The sequence below is a fragment of the Esox lucius genome, chromosome 4 (genome assembly GCF_011004845.1).
Source record: "Esox lucius isolate fEsoLuc1 chromosome 4, fEsoLuc1.pri, whole genome shotgun sequence".
Lineage (NCBI taxonomy): Eukaryota > Metazoa > Chordata > Actinopteri > Esociformes > Esocidae > Esox > Esox lucius.
The window spans coordinates 27096505-27119655 of NC_047572.1; the positions used below are offsets into that span (position 1 = coordinate 27096505).

At 39.6% G+C, this 23151-nt stretch overlaps 2 protein-coding genes across 2 annotated transcripts; one reads left to right on the forward strand and one right to left on the reverse strand.

The window, feature by feature from the left end:
• The first annotated feature begins 4583 nt into the window (after positions 1-4583).
• aga (aspartylglucosaminidase) lies at positions 4584-10572 on the forward strand. The gene is made up of 9 exons (XM_010899777.4): positions 4584-4912; positions 5419-5572; positions 5712-5824; positions 7871-7983; positions 8942-9047; positions 9168-9243; positions 9330-9437; positions 9722-9855; positions 10341-10572. Exons 1-9 carry the CDS (start codon positions 4813-4815, stop codon positions 10439-10441), a joined length of 1005 nt encoding a protein of 334 aa, XP_010898079.2. The 5' UTR covers positions 4584-4812; the 3' UTR covers positions 10442-10572.
• Positions 10573-11177: 605 nt separating this feature from the next.
• On the reverse strand, positions 11178-23051 carry neil3 (nei-like DNA glycosylase 3). Its single transcript, XM_010899766.3, has 10 exons — positions 22463-23051; positions 22274-22383; positions 22041-22175; positions 21676-21889; positions 21330-21404; positions 20657-20823; positions 19388-19557; positions 18675-19101; positions 18009-18186; positions 11178-11907 (listed from the first exon to the last, which is right to left on the reverse strand). The coding sequence occupies exons 1-10, from the start codon at positions 22568-22570 to the stop codon at positions 11725-11727; spliced, it is 1767 nt and encodes a 588-aa protein (XP_010898068.2). The 5' UTR covers positions 22571-23051; the 3' UTR covers positions 11178-11724.
• Between the last annotated feature and the right edge of the window lie 100 nt (positions 23052-23151).

Genomic DNA, 23151 nt, shown 5'->3' on the forward strand with positions numbered 1-23151 from the left:
AGTGATTCGCTACATTTCAAGGATTTATTGTGTTTAAAATAGAAAACACTTTACGTAGCATTTACTAAATTCCTTTCAATAAAGACAGTTAATGATCTTGCTTCCTCTTGATACAAACTGAACACTATCAAGATTTTTCTTTTGCGTTATTTTGCTCTGTTACCTTAACGTACTTGTGATTCCAAGATAGTTCAAAGTGTGTATTTCACAAGTATTTACATTGAAAAATAAAGAGTGTAATGAAAAGCAGTCGTTCACCATCACCTTGATTGTATGAACAAGTTTTTGTCTTGGACAACATTTGCCAATGCAGTAGAGGCAGAGCATTTGCAAACATTATTACTAGCCCTTTGTTTTGTTTTTTTATCCAGTGGCTCATTTATATTTTCATATTTTAAACAGACAGTCTTATTCAGAGTGATTAACAGTAATAACTGCCTTGCTTAAAAACAACATGTTTTTCATGTTGCCTGATCAGGGATTCAATCTGGAAGCCTTACAATCTGGTTACTAGCAAGATGCACTAACTGCTATGCTACCATGCATCCCTCACCAATAAGTAGATATATTATGTATATCAGTTATATTACAGTATATTTAATGGATAATATAACCAATCATTCAACAAATTAACTATTTTAGAAAAAATAATCACTCTATTATTAAATTTGTAACTATTTTATTTGCTCTTGATTATTAGCACTCTTTAACATCAATAGAACTTAAATATTTCTAGATTTTTTACTTAAATTTTTACCAGGTAAACCGATCAAGAACTAATTCTCATATACTATGATGACATGTCCAGGATAACAATTGCAAGACAAAACATTTAGTTACACATGAACACGCAGATAAAAAAGAAAGACAATCAAAGAACATAATGTACAATGAAATTAGCAAGAGGCCAGTAAGTTAAACTGAATGAGGTGATACATATATTCATATTTTATTTATCAGATAGAGGGTCAAATTTTAACAAATAAGCAGTTATGAAAACAACTGAGAATCTTTGGCAGTTCATTACATTCATCCATAAAGCCAAAGGTGTTGACTTTATGGATGACTAGTGTGAAGTATCTACCAGAGTGCAGCCTTCTGTAAAGTAGGCTGATGTGGAGGAACAAGCTGAGGTATAGAGGAGATTTGCCTAAGATGAAAGTAAAAAAACATTACTTAAATCAATTGAGTCCAAGGTCTCATTCTCCACTAAGCCCTGTGCTACAACAACAAAAATAAAAAATTGAAATACGTTTGACATACCTTACGAAAGAATACCAAAGTCTGGCAATAATGTGTGCATCTAAGACCAGTTTAGCGCTGGTGACAAAGCGGGTGGTGCTGTGGTAAACTACGTTTAACTTATTGAGGTGAATATTAGCAGGGGGACGTTACATACATTTTCACAGGATCATGTTTCACAGCGAGGGTAAAGGATGCTTTAATGCAAAATAAGAAACCAATTTTGGATTTTACATTGGAAGGTGCCAATGCGGGACTGGAAAGGGAGTTAATGATCAAATAAAATACTGTGGTTCTTAGGTAGGGAGTTAACAATCAAATGCCAAAGTCTTAGGTAGGGAGTTAACAATCAAATGCCAAAGTCTTAGGTAGGGAGTTAACAATCAAATACAAAGATTCTTAGGTATTCTTTTTTGACTGAAGATCCTTTATTAGTTTATGTTGAGGAGTAGTGGGAGCTCCAGACAAGAGTGTGTGATGTTGGTGAAGATGTACTTTGTCATTACATTTTATTGCATTAGCAGAACATCAAAACTAAACTTTGCACCAAACTTTAAGTCCACAATGAAGGTCAGAATTACTGACTCTTTGTATATCAACTAATAATAATAGTAATAGCCTATTTGAATTGACAGACTGCCCTGAATAATTGCATACATTTCCAACACATTTCCTGTACAGCTTCTACCCCAAAGCCCTACTTGCACGATCCCTTTAGTTTGGAATATATGAACACACACTGGCCTCTACAAACACGCACACACACACACATACACACACACACACACACACATGCGCACACTCACTGACACACAGAAACACACACATGTTTATAACATGTGTAAATGTATATACTGACACCAGACACACAAACACACCAGCGTACATACAGATACAAACACAAACACCGCCGTTCACATCTGCTGCTACCCCTACAAGTCCAAAGTTCCCACCTATCTGCTGCTACCCTTACAAGTCCAAAGTTCCCACCTATCTGCAGCTACCACTACAAGTTCAAAGTTCACACCTACCTGCTGCTACCCCTACAAGTTCAAAGTTCACACCTATCTGCTGCTACCCATACAAGTTCAAAGTTCAAAATTCTATCTAAATGTACGTAAACCTAAATGACCCTGCATACCGACTCAGTAATGACCCTCCCTGTAAATAGGCCTGTTCATGTTCATCTTGTAATTAGTAATTGTTATTTGTTATTCCTTTTGTTCCAATTTTTTATTTATTAGATTTTCCTCTAACTGCATTTTTGTAAAAGTTTACAGTTCACTGTAAATCAACACCTGTTGTTAATGAAGCATATGTGACAGATAAAATTCCATTTGTGTTGAATAAGGAGCTGTCTGAATTAAGAGGATGAAACTACACAACTTTAGTGACATTGCTTGAAAAGCTATGGAGGTCATCATGAAATCGCCTTAAAAGTGTGATTTATAAAGTGATATATTTTCAGGGCAATCCTTTTAGCCAGTGCTCTACGATTTTGATCAATAACACAGGAGAAATGAATTCTAGCTACTCTCCATCTCTTTGTTTTCCTCCACCAGACACCTTGTAACAATCATAGTATGACTAGCAAACCAATGAATAAAATATAATTGAACATTTCATTTTTCATATGAATAATGGAAGACACTACTTGGGTTCACTTCTCAAGGTTAGACTCGATTGTTTTGTTACTTCCTGTTGTTTACTGTGCTTTGCTATTGTTTTGTGTGATATGTGAAGATTAAATTATATCCATTGTTTCGATTTCAGCAATATTGTCCTGGGCTGTTTTAATCCAAGCTGATTGAGTGAAATACCGCGATCAAAGCTTCAGATGCAGTGCACCGGATCTGATCTCAGCCAGGATAAAACAAATCCTTCAATATGTCCCATATGGCAAATAAATACATGTGAAATGCTTGCAAACATTTTAAAAGACATGTTCAACAACATTTTAAATGTGTTATCTGACATTTTCACATGTATGTCAAATACATTAAAAAGGTATGTCATGCAAAACGCCTAGAAAAGTATATGATTAGGCCAATTTGTTTTACATTTGTTTTACGTAGCCTATGCGTTCACAAATACATTTTAAATCACATAACATTTAAAAGTTTTTCACAGTCGTTTTGGCTCATTTCTCGATAGAGAATATTTATTTTCAAAACAATAAATTCAAATTTGTTTCTTGCTGACTGACAGCAGATTAGAATCTCATTCATTTAAGCAAATTGCACATATTTTGGCACGTGTGCAAAAGAGTACGTACAATTGTCTACAATAGGTACAATACCTATGCACATGGCTTGCTAAACAAAACTGATGAGTTGATTCTCAGCGAAATTGTCATACTCTTCACAACTTCTAAACGTTCTTTCATCGTTCGAGTCATCACATGCAAAATGACCCATTCAATTATCAAAATATGTCAGACACATGTATATTTCATAATATCTATGACATGAAATGTTTGTGATATCTGGTATATTTGAAAATTACCTGCCAGGTGGTAATGATATACGAATCGACAGGAGATTTCTCCCCCGGTGCATCGCAAGGGAAAACATCAGACGTGATCTTGATGAAAATCTTTCCCACTCCGGCAAGAGTGACGGGATGCCCACCATGAAGATGCAAACGTGTAGTGGTACCGTGAGGAGGTGCAATTCATTATTTTTTTTCAGAACTACCGCAGGATCTTTCATTGTTGCAGTTTATTTGTTTTCATTGATGTTATTTTGTGGCGCATTTTCAGCTCACTATATGACTTTACATCTAAGAAATATGTAAAATATGACATGCAAAAGTGAATTTTGTGTTTATATGTAACACATCGCTAAATTTACTGTCTACATGCAGATATCCTTTTTCTGTGTACTACAGAATTGTACAGTATTCACCTTTCCCAGTAAACCTTTCCCACTCTTGAAACTGGTTTCTAAAAAGCTCAGTGTGATACACACCAGCATTCAGCTAGACAGAAAAGAAGAATAAAACCGAAATGTATATATAACAAACACATGGTTGAATGCTATGGAGAAAAAACATCCAAACATTTTGACCAGTACGGCACGACGAGAAAATAACTTTTCATTTCGGTTGGCACTGGCCAATTTACAGTCACAATAGCTAGGTTTTGAAGCATGAATTAAATGTTTTGGTTGAGTTTTGCAGACATGCCATAGAGTTGTGATGTCCAATGAAAGAGTTGTGACTATTGTTCTTAAAGTTGAGAATGTTAGGACTGTTTCAAATAATGAGCCAAAGTGATTAAGGAAAACTGTAAAACGCATTGAAAAGAGATACTGGCCCTTTAAAGAAAAAGTCATGTGCTAACACAACCAAACTAAGGAAGTGAAAGAAAACTTTTGCAATTCGTAAACGTTCATAAAAGCCTTGCTTCTTCAGTGAACTAATCTAAAACACGTCTTTCTTTTACGAAATACTGTGGACTTTAAAACACATACCGGTGTCATGTTTACATCCAAATAGACGTGAAATGAAAAATAATAATCGGACCTAAAAGAAAGTTGCTAGTTGAATCTGAAAGCCGCTTATTTTGCAATGCGTCTGTGTTTAATTTTGCTTTTTCTGTTACCATTTGGGCGGGCAACATTGCCTCTTGTTATAAACACATGGGAATTCCAGCATGCTGCTGACGCAGGTAACTACATAACCTTTTTTTGCAGCAGTGACGTTATCCTGTTTGATACGTTGTATGAGCTCATTAATTTATAGTGATTCATATATGAAGGAAGCCACTAAGACGTGCAGCTAGAATATTTAATTTCGTTTTTTATTTTTTTAGCCTAGCTATGCCTTTTCCTTTTCATGGCCAGTCCCTTGAGATGGTCATGTTTTCTGTGGTTGTTAGGACTGACACTCTGAATATACAATACCTAAATTGTGCCTAATATTGTAATACTGAGGGGGGAAACAATTCTAAGTTCAATCTGTGCAGTTTGTGATTGTCCCCATCTGTTTAATCAGAACCAAAATAATATAATATATACAAAATATGCCCTTGGGACCCATTAATAACAAGTTGGCAAATCAGGAGGTATATTCACCTGATTTAAATGAAACAACTCTATTTTCATGTCCTATTTTGTAGGACGATTCTATTGCAAAAGTCTTGACTTTCTTTGACTGTCTATCTCCTTGTCAAAGCTTGGAGAGCTCTGCAAGCCGGGGGCTCAGTGATGGACGCAGTGGAGAAGGGCTGTTCCCGCTGCGAGGCCGAGCAGTGTGATGGCAGCGTGGGCTTTGGTGGGCACCCGGACGAGAGGGGAGAGACTACCCTGGATGCCATGATCATGAACGGGCGAGTCATACCCACCGACCAAGAAAAATCTGCGCTTCTTGTTTTAGTCGATGCAAGGTTTGGTTCAGATGGTTGGGTTGTGAATTTAAATAGTAAAATGTTTTTTCTGTGTTTTGTTTTCTTGTTGTTGTTCATGCAGTAATACGATGGAGGTGGGTGCAGTAGGGGACCTTCGGAGGATCAAGAATGCCATCAGTGTGGCAAGAGCTGTGATGGAACACACAGAGCACACGCTGCTGGTCGGAGAGTCAGGTATTTCAGGATTCAAAAGAGGCTCTTATTTTGCATAGGGCAGTGTCTTTCATACCGGGTAATGAAGAAGGGCCAGCTTAAAATAAACAAATAAATAAATAAATATATATGTGTATGTATATATATGTGTATATATATATATATATATATATATATATATATATATATATACATATACATATACATATACATATACATATACATATACATATACATATACATATATATACATATACATATACATATACATATACATATACATATACATACAGCTCCGGAAAAAATTAAGAGACCACTCCTAATTTTTCTTAAATCTGCATCTCTACATGTATAGCAGCCATTCAATTCCAGTGTCTGTTAAATTCCAACACAGGCACACCTCATTTTACATAATGAGTTGCTGATTACCTGAACCAAATCTAATTTAACGAGGAAAAGTATAAAAACCACTGCTGTGGTCATCACTAGCGTCTTGCAATAAGACCAGCTGGATGGCAAAAACAGTGCAAGTAGTACCCAAAATATTCTTTTTTTTTACTGTTCAGCATGAAAAAGAGTTGGAAAGTAAATATTTGAGTGAGGAAAAGAAGGGTTCAATTCGGCCTTTACTGGCAGAGGGATACAGTGAGCATCAGGTTGCTTCCATCCTGAAAATTTCTAAGACAGTGGTTCATAAGAACAAGGTCAAGCAACAGACATTGGGGACCACAAAGCTACAGACTGGCTGAGGGTGAAAACGACTGTCCACTGACCGAGATGACCGTCAACTCATTCAAATGTCACTCAACCACCTTAGGATGACATCAAGTGACCTACAAAGATAATGGCAAACAGCAGCTGGGGTGAAGTGCACGGCGAGGACGGTTCGAAACAGGCTCCTAGGGGCAGGGCTGAAGTCATGCAAAGCTAGAAGAAAGCCCTTCATCAATGAGAAGCAAAGAAGAGCCAGGTTGAGGTTTGTAAAAGACCATAAGGATTGGACCGTAGAGGAATGGAGTAAGGTCATCTTCTCTGACGAGTCAAATTTATCCTGGAAGAACACCTGCTTCCTTCTCCTCTGACAATGTTCCCCAACTCTGAGAATAGTTTTTTCCAGCAGGACAATGCTCCATGCCACACAACCAGGTCAATCAAGGTGTGGATGGAGGACCACCAATCTCGAGACCTGAACCCCATTGAAAACCTCTGGAATTTGATCAAGAGGAAGATGGATAGTCACAAGCCATCAAACAAAGCCGAGCTACTTGAATTTTTGTGCCAGGAGTGGCATAAAGTCACCCAACAGCAATGTGACAGACTGGTGGAGAGCATGCCAAGACGCATGAAAGCTGTGATTAAAAATCAGGGTTATTCCACAAAATATTTCTGAACTCTTTGTAAGTTAAAACATTAGTATTTAATTGTTAAAAATGAATATGAATTTGCTTTCTTTGCATTATTTGAGGTCTGAAAAAATTTATATTGTTTTGGTTATTTTGACCAGTGGTCTCTTTATTTTAACCCTTCTGTTCCTCACTCAAAACATTCCTTTTCAACTTTTTTGGAAAGGAAAGAAAAAGGTGCGGTGGTCTCTTAATTTTTTCCGGAGCTGTGTATATATATTGTAATTTTAAACTAATGGCAAAACATTTAAAATTGCTGAAAATCTTAACTAGAAAACCCAGTTGTCAAGACTGACCCCACCATGACCGTCGATTGTGTGAATGCGCTTTTCAGTATTCAAATAAGATCCATTTTAGGACAGGATTCAATATGTATGTCATTCTGATATGTCACTCCGACTCATTTGTATGTCACTCTGATAGGCTAATAGATAACTTTGTTTAAATAGCCACAATAGTCTATTGGCTACTGTCTAAATCTTTAACTTGAATTCTTACAACTCTCAGAATTCTGCTTACATGAACAGACATTTGCAGTTTTAAAAGACATTACAGAGAAAAAATTTTATCCACTTTGTATGGACATCTGTTGCTATTTGCTGCTTTTAAAGAGAAGTTGTTATTTTTCCTCTCCAACTCCCACAATGATTGTAATTTACTAAAGCTTCACAGTTTGCTGAGAACATGGGGTTCACTGCTGAAGACCTGACAACAAACAACTCTATCAGCGTTTTCACACAGTGGTTGAAGGACAACTGCCAACCCAACAATCGGAAGGTGCGTTTCTTATTTACTCAACCTTCGAAGAGTCAGTATCTTGTATGGATGATTATTGCATTGTGTAATAATAATGTCAAACAAATTTGTCCATTCAAGTCTGGTGGGCCGTACTAAATTTATTTCTGTCAAAATGCACATTTCTTTTTTTAGTTTTTAACTTGTTAGACATCAGCACATAGTGTAGTCCAAAAAATATTGTTAATAGAAGTAATTTCTGGATTGTTTCAATAACTTTATTTGTTATTTAAAATTATATTGTGTTTTTTTTACATCCAAAAAAGCATATGCTAAATTAAGTTATAAATAGTATATTTTCTTTTATACTCAAACCATATGGGCTGTATCTTTGGTAGTGGATGTATGATAAAGGCTATTCTTTATCTTAACATGCGGTTAGTATTGGCACTACTAAAGTCTCGCAAACAATAACATGCATATTTACTGGCTACATAAACTGTGCTGCTTGACAATATCTTTATTAAATCAGTAGGTGATATAACCATGATTTTTTTATGCATTAATGATATATACACTGTATATACACCTGGTATACACCTACATTATGTAAATGAAAGAGCTGTCCTATAATATTAGAACCTAAACTTTAAGCTTTAATCCATAGTTTATAAACAAAGTAAATGTAAACATACACTATATGTAAACAAATATAATCAAAACTATACTTTAATATCATGGTCAGTCCTGGCATCCATAGCCCTCTCTATGAATCTACGTTGTTAAATGTTTCCGTCCTATCCATTAGCTATTTACAAAATTGAGGGGGGAACAATTAGTTTTTTTCTCCACTGTTGATTGACGCTTTCAATTAGAAGCCTCTTTGCTATACTGTGATATCACAAACAGCCACATTGTGTTTACTGTTCCTGTGCTTATAGTTAGTGTTACCACTCAGTGATTTTGACATTGACAAATCTTTCCCCTTCAATATCAACAGAATGTTTCCCCAGATCCTTCGAAGTACTGCGGACCATACAAACCTGGACCCACGCTGAAGCACAGAAGACGTCGAGAGATTGATATTCATGCACATGATACTATTGGTAGAATTCATTATGTTGATTAATTGTTCTGTAGAGATATTTTATATTTTACAATTTCACATATTTCTAGACCTATGTGCATACATTTCCATACATTTGAATTTGTCACTTGTATATTAGGGATGGTCGTGATTGGTCGGGATGGCCAAATTGCAGCAGGAACATCAACCAATGGAGCGAACTACAAGGTCCCAGGGTATGTCATGTTCAGTAAGAAGTGCATCAGAATGTGTCTAATGAATGCTGCGTAGCGGGCCTGTACATGCTGTCCTTGTCGCCCAGGCGTGTAGGGGACTCTCCGATTGCTGGAGCAGGGTCCTATGTTGAAAGTGCTGCAGGCGGCGCAGCTGCAACAGGAAATGGAGACGTCATGATGCGTTTCTTACCTAGGTACAGTCTGTCCAGGTTTAATTTCAACTGATAGAAACGTAAGATGTACAATAGATATGACCGTCATAGAACAAGGTCAGCTCAATGTAATTTGTTTGTTGTCTTCTTTGCTCAGGACATGTCCCCGCTGAAATGCACACCAGATTTCTGGTTTAGTCAACTTTGGGTCTTTGTTTTAGTCACGACTGAGCTGTCATTTAAATGTTTTAAGGATGATCATAAAATCCCATCACTGCTCAATCCCAGATCCTAATTTAATGTGTTTCGTTTGTTGCTGAATGCAGCTACCTTGCTGTTGAGTTGATGAGGATAGGAACGGAGCCATCCACTGCTTGTGAGACTGCCATCTCTCGGATTAAGAGACATAACCCAGGGTTCTTTGGGGCTATCATCTGTGCCAATTCAACAGGCCACTACGGTGAGGGTTCTAGATCGATCTAGATCCGGTTATAGTTATAATTGTAATTAACTCAAATTAGGACATTGGGAAAAATGCTCCTTTGACAAAACCAAAAAAACTAATTCAAAGTGGGGTGGTAGATTTTAAGTTGGGGTTCAGTTCAGTCATGGTAAATCAAATCCTGGGAATCCAAACGATATGTGAATGGCGATTCTCGCTGTAAAAGCCATGTTATAATTCTCACCAGGAGTCTTAACCCTGAATGATGAGTTTAAGGTTTCCTTGCCCCAGGTTTCACTACAATACCAAACATTATAGTGAGGTTACTAGGTGTTGTACACAGGCAGTTCCATATTAATTTGAGGGTTAACATGCTGACTGGTCTCACTTAAAACATTTACAGTGAATGTTATAAAGTTATTGATATTTATTATATACACTTTGTTATTATTGGTATTTATTAATTTGGCCTTACCAGATTGTTCTGTTGTCCTTTATCTAAGGGGCTGCTTGCAACAAGATTCCTGGATTCACCAGATTCCCTTTTGTGGTGTACAACTCACAGACCAACACTCCTCTTTTACAATCAGTGGACTGTTTTTAAAACCATTCATTGTTCTTTTGCGGTAATGTGACCTTGATGAAATATGTGTATGATGAAGCATAGGCGCCGATTTATGTTTTCCTCCGTGGGTGCTCATAGGCGCACGCCATTTATTTTTATATATATATATATAGACACACACACACACACACCTATTACTTATTAATAAAGCCGTAAAGTAGATCTTTCAAAATGTACCACTTATCACAAATAAAGGATTGGAGATGAAAAGTTTAACTGACACGTAGGCCTAACCGCGATCAGTTCGTGGGAAATTAATGCTTTGCGCTATTATCTAAATATCGATTAAAAAAAACTACTCATATAATTTCTGGGAGTTTCTCCCTAATTTCTGCTACGAGTTTTTGATAGTGGCATTTTTTCATCTGAGAAACGCTGTGATTGGTGGATAGGGAGCACCCGGAGCAGGCGACTGGTTATGTCGCTGTCACTAACATCGACATAACCAATCACAGTGTGACAGACGCTTTACATATCACCAACGGCAAGTTTAATTTTAAATGAATGTAGCCTACTGGCGGACTGGCACACGTGGGTGCTCGTGCTCGGTATTTTCGTGGGTGCTCGCTATTTTCCGTGGGTGCTCGAGCCCCGGAGCACCCACGGTATCGGCGCCTATGTGATGAAGTAATGAGTCATTGATTTGAATCTCAATCGTTTGAATATTTGTTTTAATAAATACAGAAATAATTTTGACCCAAATGTTCATTATATAGCTACTTATGTTTGTGTATTGTACTTGTCTCCAGAGTTTGCACTGACTATGCTGATTGCATTTAGTAAGTTGTAATTAAAAATGCCAAGAGCGATTGTATTAATATAATATTGATTTGACATTCTTAATGTACGAACTGTAAACTGCTTTAGATTAGAGCATCTGCTAACTGCCAGAACTTGTAAAAGTGCTTTTTATTAATAATTCCATAACCCATAGGATTAATTACATTTAAAATCCTGTTACATACAAAGCAAACTAATTCTTACATCATCAATGATGCATGCAAATAATCTAACTCATCACAGCAAAACAAGGAGTTAAAGACAAATTCCTATAACATGTTATAGATTATGCACATATAAACAACATTTCACATTCCACCCAAAATGGGAGGTTTGTAAAAAAAAAAAAGCTTTATTTTAATTTTTTTTAAACAAGAGTCCCAGACTACATCTTTAACAGAGACACAGTAAGACATTATATATTCATATAATTATTGCAAAAAGCAGAGCTGGTCAAAGGTTCTGTAAGATTCCCCACTCCATCAGCAACCAGGAAGGACAGCGATTCCTGGACCGTTTTCTGCCCACTGGAAGAACTCACACTGCTTGCCCTTTGGGAAACTGCAGACGTAAAAGTTACGTCCGTTGTTTGGTCCTAGTTTAAGTACAGTCCTCATCAGGCTGCGTTTTGCATGGTGACAGGATGGGAAATGTGCATCTGCCCACTAAGGAAATAAGACAGAAAATACAGTCATTCTGAAAGCACAGTTTTTGCTGGCTAGTCTTCAACATCTCAAACATTAAGACATACAGTATTTGTGTTCCTTTTAAATTAACCTGTTTATTAATGCACATGACAAATAGCAACCAACATCTAGAGCTTAGACAATAACCTCAAAATGATTCACCCCAATTAAGGGGAAACAACTAGCCAATAGACAGAATGCAGGTTATATTATAGATATTGTGTATGGGTATGTGCTATTTCTCTAGGGCCGTAACATTGGGGTATATTAATATCAATTAACCTGCATTACTATTTCCAGCCAAAGCTGGAAAGTGACAACTCACTACAAATGTGAAAGATCTCATAAACCAACACAGCCATTAAAACTGCAGAACAGCATCAAAAGCTTTGTCCAAACTCTGGTTTACTCAGCAAATCGTGTCCAGTAGAAAGGAAACATTTTTAAAAAGGAATGATGACGAGCTGAAGAGGTGTAGAAACCTGATCGCTGATTCAGACTCCGCATGAAGAGACACCAGCGTCTCAGTGATTTGATGACAGCGCTGCAGTGAACGTGGGCCCCAGTGGTGCAGTGGTCTAAGTCACTGTTTAGCTGCACCACTGCAGCGACCATGTTCAAATCCTGGCGGTGGAACACCAACAGTGCCAGAGGGTCTGGCATAGGGTAGTGGTTTTTCACCTGGTCGGCTTGGAGATTATAACCAGCAACCTTTAGTTCACTGGCAGAACACTTGACCACTAGGCTTCTGTTGCTGCCCACTTGGTGTTGTTGCAACGAGACGAGCCATAAATGCAAACTGACGAATCAGGAAATTGGGATTGGAGAAAATAAAAACATTCTAGGAGAGCAATGCAGGAAATTACAAGTGTCTAGAAGAACAGTCAAAATAATGTAGCGAGTCTCCATTTGAGACACGGAGGAGTCCCACAGTCTCCATTTCTCCTCAGACACAAAGGAGTCCGAGGAGAAAGTGAAGCTTATCTAAAGCTGTTGATGCACTGATCATAGGAGGACTGAGGCGGAACATGCCACAGAACTCAAACTCTGGCACAGGTGACCCCCCCAGTCGATAGTGGTAATATCCTGAGGCACACTGACAAGATTGCTGTTACAGAAAGAAACCAGAGAAAATAAAAACATCTTCCTCAACACAGACTACACCGAAGCTCACAGATGGAAATGACAAATCTCAGCCATGAACGAACACAGTGAGCGAAGGGAAATTGCCTTATACCCGCAAAAAAATTGTGACGCAATCTACAATGTAATTGGTGACATGCAGGGACTTCACACCTCAGACTGACTGACTGATTGAAAAGGGGAATAGTTTCATGCATGGTTTGTTTTCAGCATCCTACCTCTCTGTTATGACCCTCTTAGTAAGGGATAAAAAATAAAAAATAAAAAGTCTGTACTAATATACTGTTAGAAATAACGTTCATGAATACAATAGCATCCTGTGACATATAGGCAATCTGAGCGTCGCTTGGATCTCTGCTACAGTAGCAGTAAAGGTAAATAACATCCATAGAAATTACAGAAGAAATACATGGAGTTGTTTTTTTATGTCCAGAGCCATATTTCTGTGAAGCTCCAAGAACACCTCATGCTAAATATTATCGAAGCCTTCTGGTTGCAGGTTCAGCCATTTCATTTAAAGCCTATTCTGTGGGTAGCTGACATAGAGCTGCTAATGGTATCTAGATAATATGTGAAATGCTTGACAGGTTGTCACCAAATTGTCCATTCAATAGGAAGCTTCGAACCATAACCACTGCCTGCAACCTAGTTCAATATATTGAAAAACATACCAGGGTGTTTCCAAACACTACAGGAACAATCTGATTCACATTTTCATTATTTTGTTTCGTACTAAAGCTGCAAAAACATTTGTCTTTTTATTATTATGTCCACACTTACAGGATGCAGTAACCAAAATATGTACAAATGTGTCCTCCAATATTATTCACTCTTGGTAAAGATAAGCGAAGAAATATATGCACAAATGTCATTAGTCATTCATCTGTAATAAATCTTTTTCTCAAACAAACAAGTCACGACAAGTAGTACACCTAGAAAGTTGACACCTGCTGTATATTTCCATCATTATACCACAAGAACCAAGTTCTATGGTCAGATGGGACAAAAGCTTTTCTGCCCCAAACACCAAAGGTGCAGAAATAACCTAATCCCCACTGTGAAGAATGGTAGCGGACATGTGATGTTGTCGAGTTAAGATACATGGCATCACGGTCACTGTCAAAAACCATCTGCTTGCCTCTACCAGGAGGCTAAAACTGGGTCAGTGTCAGCTTGTCCAGCATTACAATGATCCGGAACATTCCTACACATCAGAGTTGTACAGGAGAGTCCACGGGCAAGGACGAAAGACTGGAGGATCTGGAAAGACTCTGCATGGACGAACGCTCCTAGATCCCTAGCTGTGTTTTCACACCTCATAAAACCCAACAGAAGACACTGTGTTGTTGTCTTGGCAACTGGTATACAAGGTACTGAATGCAAGGGTGCCAATATCTTTTTTTTTTCTTTTACCCGTATTAAATCTTAATCTTAATTAAATATTTGGAGTGTGATTTCAAGCTGATACACAATAATGTAGTGCCCACAATGTTTAGGAGGAATATTCAGCAATTCAAGCCAAGAAATGGCACCAATTAAGGAACAAGTGGTTAGTGATGAAACAAACCGCTAGAACAGTGAAGTGTCATAGATGGACAAAAAAAACGAAAAAAAACCTGTATGGGTGAAAGACATTACTCAAAGGTCGTGGTTCATACCACTAGCAGCCAATGTGATTGGCAAGAATCCTGTAGACTGAGCAACGGTGTCTAAACTTAGAAGAAAAACCCATTATAAAACTAAGATAAATAATAAAAAAATGCTAAGGGGTGGAATGATGACATTGAAGTACTTTATATTGAATAATGTGGAGAAAGACCAATTCAGAGACCAGTCTTTCATTGAAGATGGCGCACTCAATGCAAACCCTCATAAATGTGGCCAAGTATTTTAATTACTATTTCACAGATGAAAACACTCACTTTTCCCTAACCCAAAGTAAATACAAGGCCAAACAGTCTTATTCACACCCGTGGTCACATGGAATTCACAGCCATGTCAACTCACTGGAGCCAAACATTTATGCCAATAGAACTGTACCTCACAGAACAATGTCCTAACCTACCTGGACACATAAACCGAATTTAAGATATTTGGGCCTGATCTGAAGTCATAAAGAACCACAAATATGTTTCACTTAAAGTTTAAAGATAACACAAGAACCCAAGGATACAAAGCACTCCCACATATAAAGCTCGTCCAGATTCCCTTTCTTCTGAAATAATTGCTGCGATGGAATGATGGGTGCTGCAGGGCAAGATAAGCCGGACTGTGGCTTGACAAATAAAGCCCCCGATCAAAGTAACCACCCCCACCCCCCCATTTTTTGAAAACTGCAAGATGAACAGCTATATTGGGGCACAGGTATTAAAACTATGGTAAACATATTGTTGTGTGAATGTATTTTAACATTCAATGTGCTCTGCTGTTGTCATCTTAGTGTAGGGACAGGCTGGGTAACAAAAAGCAACCGCAACAGTGGGACAAATTGAACTGACCTTTCCGAACTTTATATCAAGGCACAAATCATTCTGTGGGACTCCCAGCAGTTTGAGGAGTCAGAGCGAAGATTAAGAGTATCGGGTCTAAGCACTATATTTCTGCCAAATGATTAAAGCATTGCTTTTTATAGAAACTTCCAGCAGACTTGGGACAGTTAATGTTATGTGTCTTTCGAAGTATACCCAATGTCGTTCTAGCACTTATCATGCTGTAGGCTCAATCGGGAAGTCACCACCAGAATCCTTAAATGCTGGACCAAAAAAAAAAAGCGTTCTCCAGCCTTCTACAGGGATTGAGCTCACAGAGAGCGCGACGAGAGAAGGCAACCACATTCAAGTATTAATCCCCAAACCTTGACGGTGCTGGCCAATTTCTCCACTCTCCAAAGGACCCCTAATCTCACAATAACACAGCGGAGAGGCCCTGACTTTACAGCCAAACCATTCAGGGCCCCGCCGCTTTTGGCTTTTATTTTATAGTGAAAACAGACTATAAAAAAAGAGAGTGAAGTACTTCAGGTTAACTTCCTCCGTGGTACTGTTCTAACTAACCCTAAGAAACAAACAAACAGAGCAAAGGACTTAAGTCAGGTTCAGAACACAAAGGGAGCTAAATCTAAAAGCCTATTTAAAAAGATATATACTGTATGTTGCCTTGCTAGAGCAATGGATTGATATGTTGTTTTAAAATCTATTTATAGATGTGGACAAATACATAGGCACATTTATTTAATCATTCAAATCGTTTGTATTTTTTATTGAAATATCATATTATTTTTGATTAAACATTAAAAAGGTTACAATGGCAAAGGCAGAAAGACAGGCAGACCATTGTTAAATAGCATAGTGGATAGAGTCTCGGGCTGTCAAACAAGATGTCCCGCGTTCAAATCTAGTCACAGTTAAAACCAATTATGCATTAGGATTTGTCTTCCGGATTGACAAAAACTTCACTGGCTACTGCCAGGAGCTACGTTATAGTAAGCCTGAAATAAAACAATTTCTGGTTGCTTTTCGAAGTATTTGCAAGTGCATGCTTTTTGGGGTAATACAGGCTAGATCACAATCCCTTGGGTTTCGTCACCTATACTGATAGTTATTGTATCAATGTCATACATGAATGAAAGAAAAACGAACATTGCTGTCCCATGAAATTAAATAGCTTTGGCAATGTAAAATTCATCTTCAGTCTCGCTAGCCATTGCTTAATTCTTATGACTATTCCAAGTAGTAAGTTAGTAGATACTAGTAAGCCTATCACTGGCAAATAAGCTGTTAAAGAGGACAGTGGTAAAAGCCATACATTTCATACATGCCATTTGTGGTGGAGGTAAACTTTAGTAAGTTTAACAAAATGCTTAATGGTGTCTAGCGAAATATTCCGTAGCGTACTGGTTAAAGACACAGCCTCTCACGTGTTGGAATCCAGTGCGAGCAACAACGTTCATCACTTGTGACTGATAGTGTGACAACTGATAGAAAATACTGATGGTAAATTAAATAGTAATTTATAGTTATAATACTAATGCACTATAAGCATTAGTGATAGCCTACAACCAAACTTTCCCAGCTTCCCCACAAAGCGCGGCCCTGCCGGCTTCCCCACAAAGTGCGGCATAATCCAGCTTTATCAACGTCCAGACATAACCCGGCCCCAACAACGTCCAGACATAACCCGGCCCCAACAACTTCCAGACATAACCCGGCCCCAACAACGTCCAGACATAACCCGGCCCCAACAACGTCCAGACATAACCCGGCCCCAACAACGTCCAGACATAACCCGGCCCCAACAACGTCCAGACATAACCCGGCCCCAACAACGTCCAGACATAACCCGGCCCCAACAACGTCCAGACATAACCCGGCCCCAACAACTTCCAGACATAACCCGGCCCCAACAACGTCCAGACATAACCCGGCCCCAACAACGTCCAGACATAACCCGGCCCCAACAACGTCCAGACATAACCCGGCCCCAACAACGTCCAGACATAACCCGGCCCCAACAACGTCCAGACATAACCCGGCTCCAACAACGTCCAGACATAACCCGGCTCCAACAACGTCCAGACATAACCCGGCCCCAACAACGTCCAGACATAACCCGGCCCCAACAACGTCCAGACATAACCCGGCCCCAACAACGTCCAGACATAACCCGGCCCCAACAACGTCCAGACATAACCCGGCCCCAACAACGTCCAGACATAACCCGGCCCCAACAACGTCCAGACATAACCCGGCCCCAACAACGTCCAGACATAACCCGGCTCCAAGAACGTCCAGACATAACCCGGCTCCAAGAACGTCCAGACATAACCCGGCCCCAAGAACTACCAGACATAACCCGGCCCCAAGAACTACCAGACATAACCCGGCCCCAAGAACTACCAGACATAACACAGCTCTAACAAATTCCCTCATCATTCTTACCTCAAAGAAGTTGCATTGTCTCTCCCTGGGGAGCGAGCAGGTGAAGAACTGTCTTCCTTTGTTTTCTCCCTGCTTGGTGACCACTCGGAGCACACTGGGAAGACCATGGGAGACACAGCAAGGGCATTTGGGAGGGGACTTTGTTGTACCCCCTGTTGGTGCTTTGATTTGAGTGGGGCTGAGAGCAGAAAAGTCTGTTGTCAGATTAATTATCAAACGCACGGTCACAAAATAAAAGGAGCACCTGGTAGTGGAACTGGAGAATTTTGTCATTTTAATAAAAATCTAATTATTTGTTGCAGCATACAACGTTATTGAAATAAGTTACAACTTATATCAATGAAAAGGTTGTGTTTCAAAATGTTCAGGCAACATTTTCTTTAAAACACGACCCACAGAGTATGCTCCTTAAAGATAGTCTCCAATTTGGGGTGAACTGTTGGCGAGACAAAATGTGTCGATTTGAAAGAATGTCACCAGAACTCATCCAGTCCAAATGGGGGGGGGGTTTAAAAAAATATTACTATCATTCAAGTCCCAGAATCTGTAAATGTACATAGGAGGACAGGACACTTCCCACCACCAGTTACTGAGGAAAGAAATCAAACCTACACAATTATAACTTTTTTTTTTACTCATGAATACCAAAAAACACCAATGACTCACCTTGAGTAGTTTCCATTTTTGGGTATGTTACCAGTGGAAACAAGACCGTGATCAAGCCTTATTTTCTTATGCGGCTGACTGCAGGAGGCCCCTGTTGATTCCCCTTTGGAGAGCTCCAAGCTCCTGTCCTGCCAGCCACCAGAGGCATAATTGGGACCACTAGTTTTGCCATGACAGACGTATTGCTTATTTAAACCTCTTGCCGTGGCCAAGGAATTTAATTGACTGTTGGTGGAAGACAGAGGAGGGGGAACGTTGACGGGATTCGTCTTAGGGCTGAGGTCAGTGAACATCAGGGTGCTGGTCCCGAACACAGCCCTGCGATTGACTTTGATGCCCTCTGGTGGTTTTGTAAAAGCATTGCAGGGGTACTTGATGAGACCACTGGTGAAGAGTGAACTCTCTGGGGTGAAAGCCTCTTTGGGGACTGTGGAGGAAACGAAGAAAGTAGGGAAAACTGTTGGTACATTGTCATTATAAAGTTTTGGGAGGTGTATTTTTGGCCTTAACGCTGTTAAGTTGGGAAACTAAATTGACATTGTCCGTTGACAATGCTTTATTAATTCAGTATGATGCCGTTTCTGTGCCAGAGAAACCTGCCCTTAGTCCCCTCTCCAGACACACCAATACAACCTATTCCTGAGTCCTGGGTATTTGAGATTAGCCTTCAATGGGATTACATAGGGTGCACGTTAAAGGGGCGGGCTACCCACCCTCAGGCCTTGGTGTCAGGCAGGCGTCGCAGGCCTTGCTCCTTGGCTGGTTGATCAGAGTGCAGAGTTGACAGGCCCACTCCTCTTCCTCCTTCTTGGCCACGTGGTCATTGCTGCTCATGTCGCCTTGGTACGTCCAGCCAACTGAAGTATTCCTGGTTGGGAGCTTGCTAAAGAATACACGGAGAGGACAAGGTCAACGTGCTTTGAAAATACACCCACTAGTTCTTCACCGGTACTTGGCGTCGTTTGCGTTACGCTTTTATTGCACCTGCACAGTTGTAAACGATACAAGAATGCCTCCAATAAGAACTTTGGGTCTGACAGGACTTCGGGTCAGACCACCTGCCGTGATGACATACTTTGCATGCGCCATGACTGACCAGGAGTTGAACCAGCATAAAGTAACACATCAGCTCATTCAAATGATGGTACTGCTCGAGGTTTGTTTACACTCCATTTTGTGCCAATGAACGGAACATTAAAACGGAAATATATGTTATGCATTTTTTATAAACCCACGATTTTAATAGACCTGAAAACAGCATTCCAACTGAGTTGAACTATTGGAAATGAAATGTTCTCTCTCATTCATGGCCTGAATAGTGATTTTATGTGCTTGTGCGCTGTTTAGCTTACACCAGCAGGATGGGGGCATTTAGGAAGTCTTGAGCAGATTGATGCAAATAATTATGATCACATTTCAATCAATTAATCATGATCACACCTGAATCAGCTTAAATTAAAAACTATTGCATCAGGCACCATTTGGGAGCCAATCTTGAGCGACCAGAGGCTGTTACTGCCAAGACATGTGGGAAATACATTCATGTCTAGAATTTTTTTTTTTTTAAAAGCAGCCTTTGGTCATTAAGAAAAAAAGAATGGTCTGTGTGGATTAAACATAGCCTTTTCAAAACGTTCTGTGGAATATTATAGCCATTCTGAGGTAATAATTACATATCTAGCATTCTCTAACAACACTAGAGCCATAGCATAGGATGGAACCTTTTGGTGTGTGTGTGTGTGTTACACACACACACACACACACACACACACACACACACACACACACACACACACACACACACACACACACACACACACACACACACACACACACACACACACACACACACACACACACACACACACACACACACACACACACAGTGTATACACATTTTCGATAGACAAAATAAAACAAATACTACTAAAATATTTATTAAAATAATCTAGATATAAGCCCTAATAACATTTAGACTTTACCTCAGGTTAACCTCGCTTGGGTCCAGAGTCTGGCAACGGTTGCAGAAATAGGTCATCCTCCCGTTGTCTCCGAGGCGACAGACCGTGATGGCCCCATTGCACTGACCACAGTGAGGCCGTTTGTACACTTTGTAGTGTTTGTTGAGAGCAGAGCCTGTCTTACGGCACTGAGGGAAAAGAAGAGAAGCAAAATGAGATGGCTGACGAATCCATGGGTTTAACACTACTTTACAGGGTATCTGTTGAAATCAAGTGATAATTAAACAGAGTTTCTTAACAACAGGGTCTTGTAGTTTGCGAAGGCTGGCGGAGAGTTTCGGTTGCTGGGAGCTAGGAATTAGCATTGCAGGGAAGATGAAAAGACGTAATACCATATTCACTGTTTCTCAACCTGGACGCCCCCCTGCCCTGCATCAGGTATGTTCGGGGAGGGCAGAGGGGCGTCCAGGAGCAGGGTTGAGAAACACTGCTGTATATGATAATTGGTAACTATAAAGTCCAAAATAATACTGTCACGTGCACTCTTTGCACAAGCCAGCTGCCATTCCAGGGCATTGGACTGTAATGACAAAAGGTTGGTAACCCCTGATTTAGCACATAGGATATTTTTATTGCCTTTGCCAAGAGTAGCTTACCTCGTAAAATAGAAGTGTGAAACCCAAAAGTAGCTTACCTTGTAAAACAGAAGCGAGAAATCTCGTGTCATTTTAACAAGATGGTGGACCTGGGTATCCGTTAGTTGCTTGACCTGAAAGGTGTTGATGTCATTTGTTATAATTGTATGCACGCCACTGACTCAAGTCCATTCTAACCACCAACATGAAATCTTAACCCATTTTATCAAATGTAAACATTCAGCATCGTCGCTTTGAATCATAAGGGCACAACAGTCACAGAACTATTTTACATCTTGCTGTATTAAAATGTATAACATCTAATTGATAATCTGTATGAAAAAACAAAGCCAAAGGCAACCCAAATCATGACCTGAGCTGGCTCTACGGTAATGCGTTACCCACCTTGACAGAAGGATGAAGACCGGAGTCAAACAGGGCCTCGTTTTTGATGATGTTACCCACTCCTGGTAGGACGGCCTGGTCTAGGAGCACATCGCAGAGCATCCTAAGGCTCTGGCTCCTCATCCTCTCCTCCACGTGGGAGAAGATGAACTTAGAGGAGCATACGTCCAGACTCTCCATAGCTCTCACTCTCTGTTCACAGTCCTCAGAGAGTCTGCCATGGGGGGTGTGGAAAAGGACAGAATTTAATGGACGAATCATTACAGTACGAGTTGATTTCAGGAGCAAAAATTTGTTTGTGCTTCACTACCAGGAAAGAGGTTACAAGCTTTTGTTTGAATTAACTTGGCATAATTATGTCATACCTGATTTCCACAGTGGAGTCAAAGAAGCAGACAGTGTCATTGGTGAGGTGGATCTCCAGCACAGCGGGTAATCCCTTCCTACTTTTCTGCTCAGCTTGGTTGATTCGCATAGAGCCATCCATACCAAAGTGGACTCTATTAGTGTGAAAAGACAGACAACAAGGAATGGAATTAAATGCAAATATTTAACAAACGCATCGACTTAACCGCGAGTTAACCAAAGCGAACGATACCTGAGAGCTCTTTGGCCAAAGTAAAGAAAGAGTTCCTTTCCAAGGGTCTCCACTCCTGTATATTGACAGCCAAGGAAGACCTGGAAGTTGTTCATATTGGTAGCATTTCTCTGCAACAAATAGTTTGTTAGTTCACGTAACAACTAGTTGGCATTACAATACAATAGTAAAGTTTGTCAAAAAACCTACGGGTGTTTTAGATGTTAAGGTTCCGCTGAATCTCTTCACTTTTTGTCCTCTCTGGACCTTCGAACGAATCTTTTCTCCGTTCAGTGTGCATCCTGGACCCTCTACCATTCCAGCTATCTAAAATAAAGTATTGCGAACGATTCGATAAATAAATGGAAAACAAACGAGGGGCTATGTCACCGATTTTAAAATCAAAACATCCGGATTCCCGCCATTAAAGTTCAGATAATGAGCGCATGCGCTTTATGTTCCAGGAAATCCGACTGTAAGAAATCATACAAAGGAGATGACATTTCTAAAAAGAAATAATATACATATCTCGGGTGTAGGAAATAATAGTGTTATTATTGTTCACGTATTTCGTGCAGTTTTTGATGGTTAGATCAACGTTCAACTGAATTCCTTTCCAGAGATACTTTAAAAGCCAAATTTGCCCTGAGATGGGCTCAATGCCCTTGTCACGAAAGTCAGGATGAGTGTAGAGGGAATCAGTGTAAATTAATCAACCTCGTGATACAATGGGATGGCTATAACTGTATGATATTCCTTTTTCCACTTCGGGGGGATTCCACCTCGCCCTATGAGGCTGCAACGTTGTACGCTTCCTGAAAGGTCGACTGGAGGGTCGAAATAGCCCCCATTATCGATCATTGTCGGTTCCTGACAGAAACATACTCGAATCAGGGTTG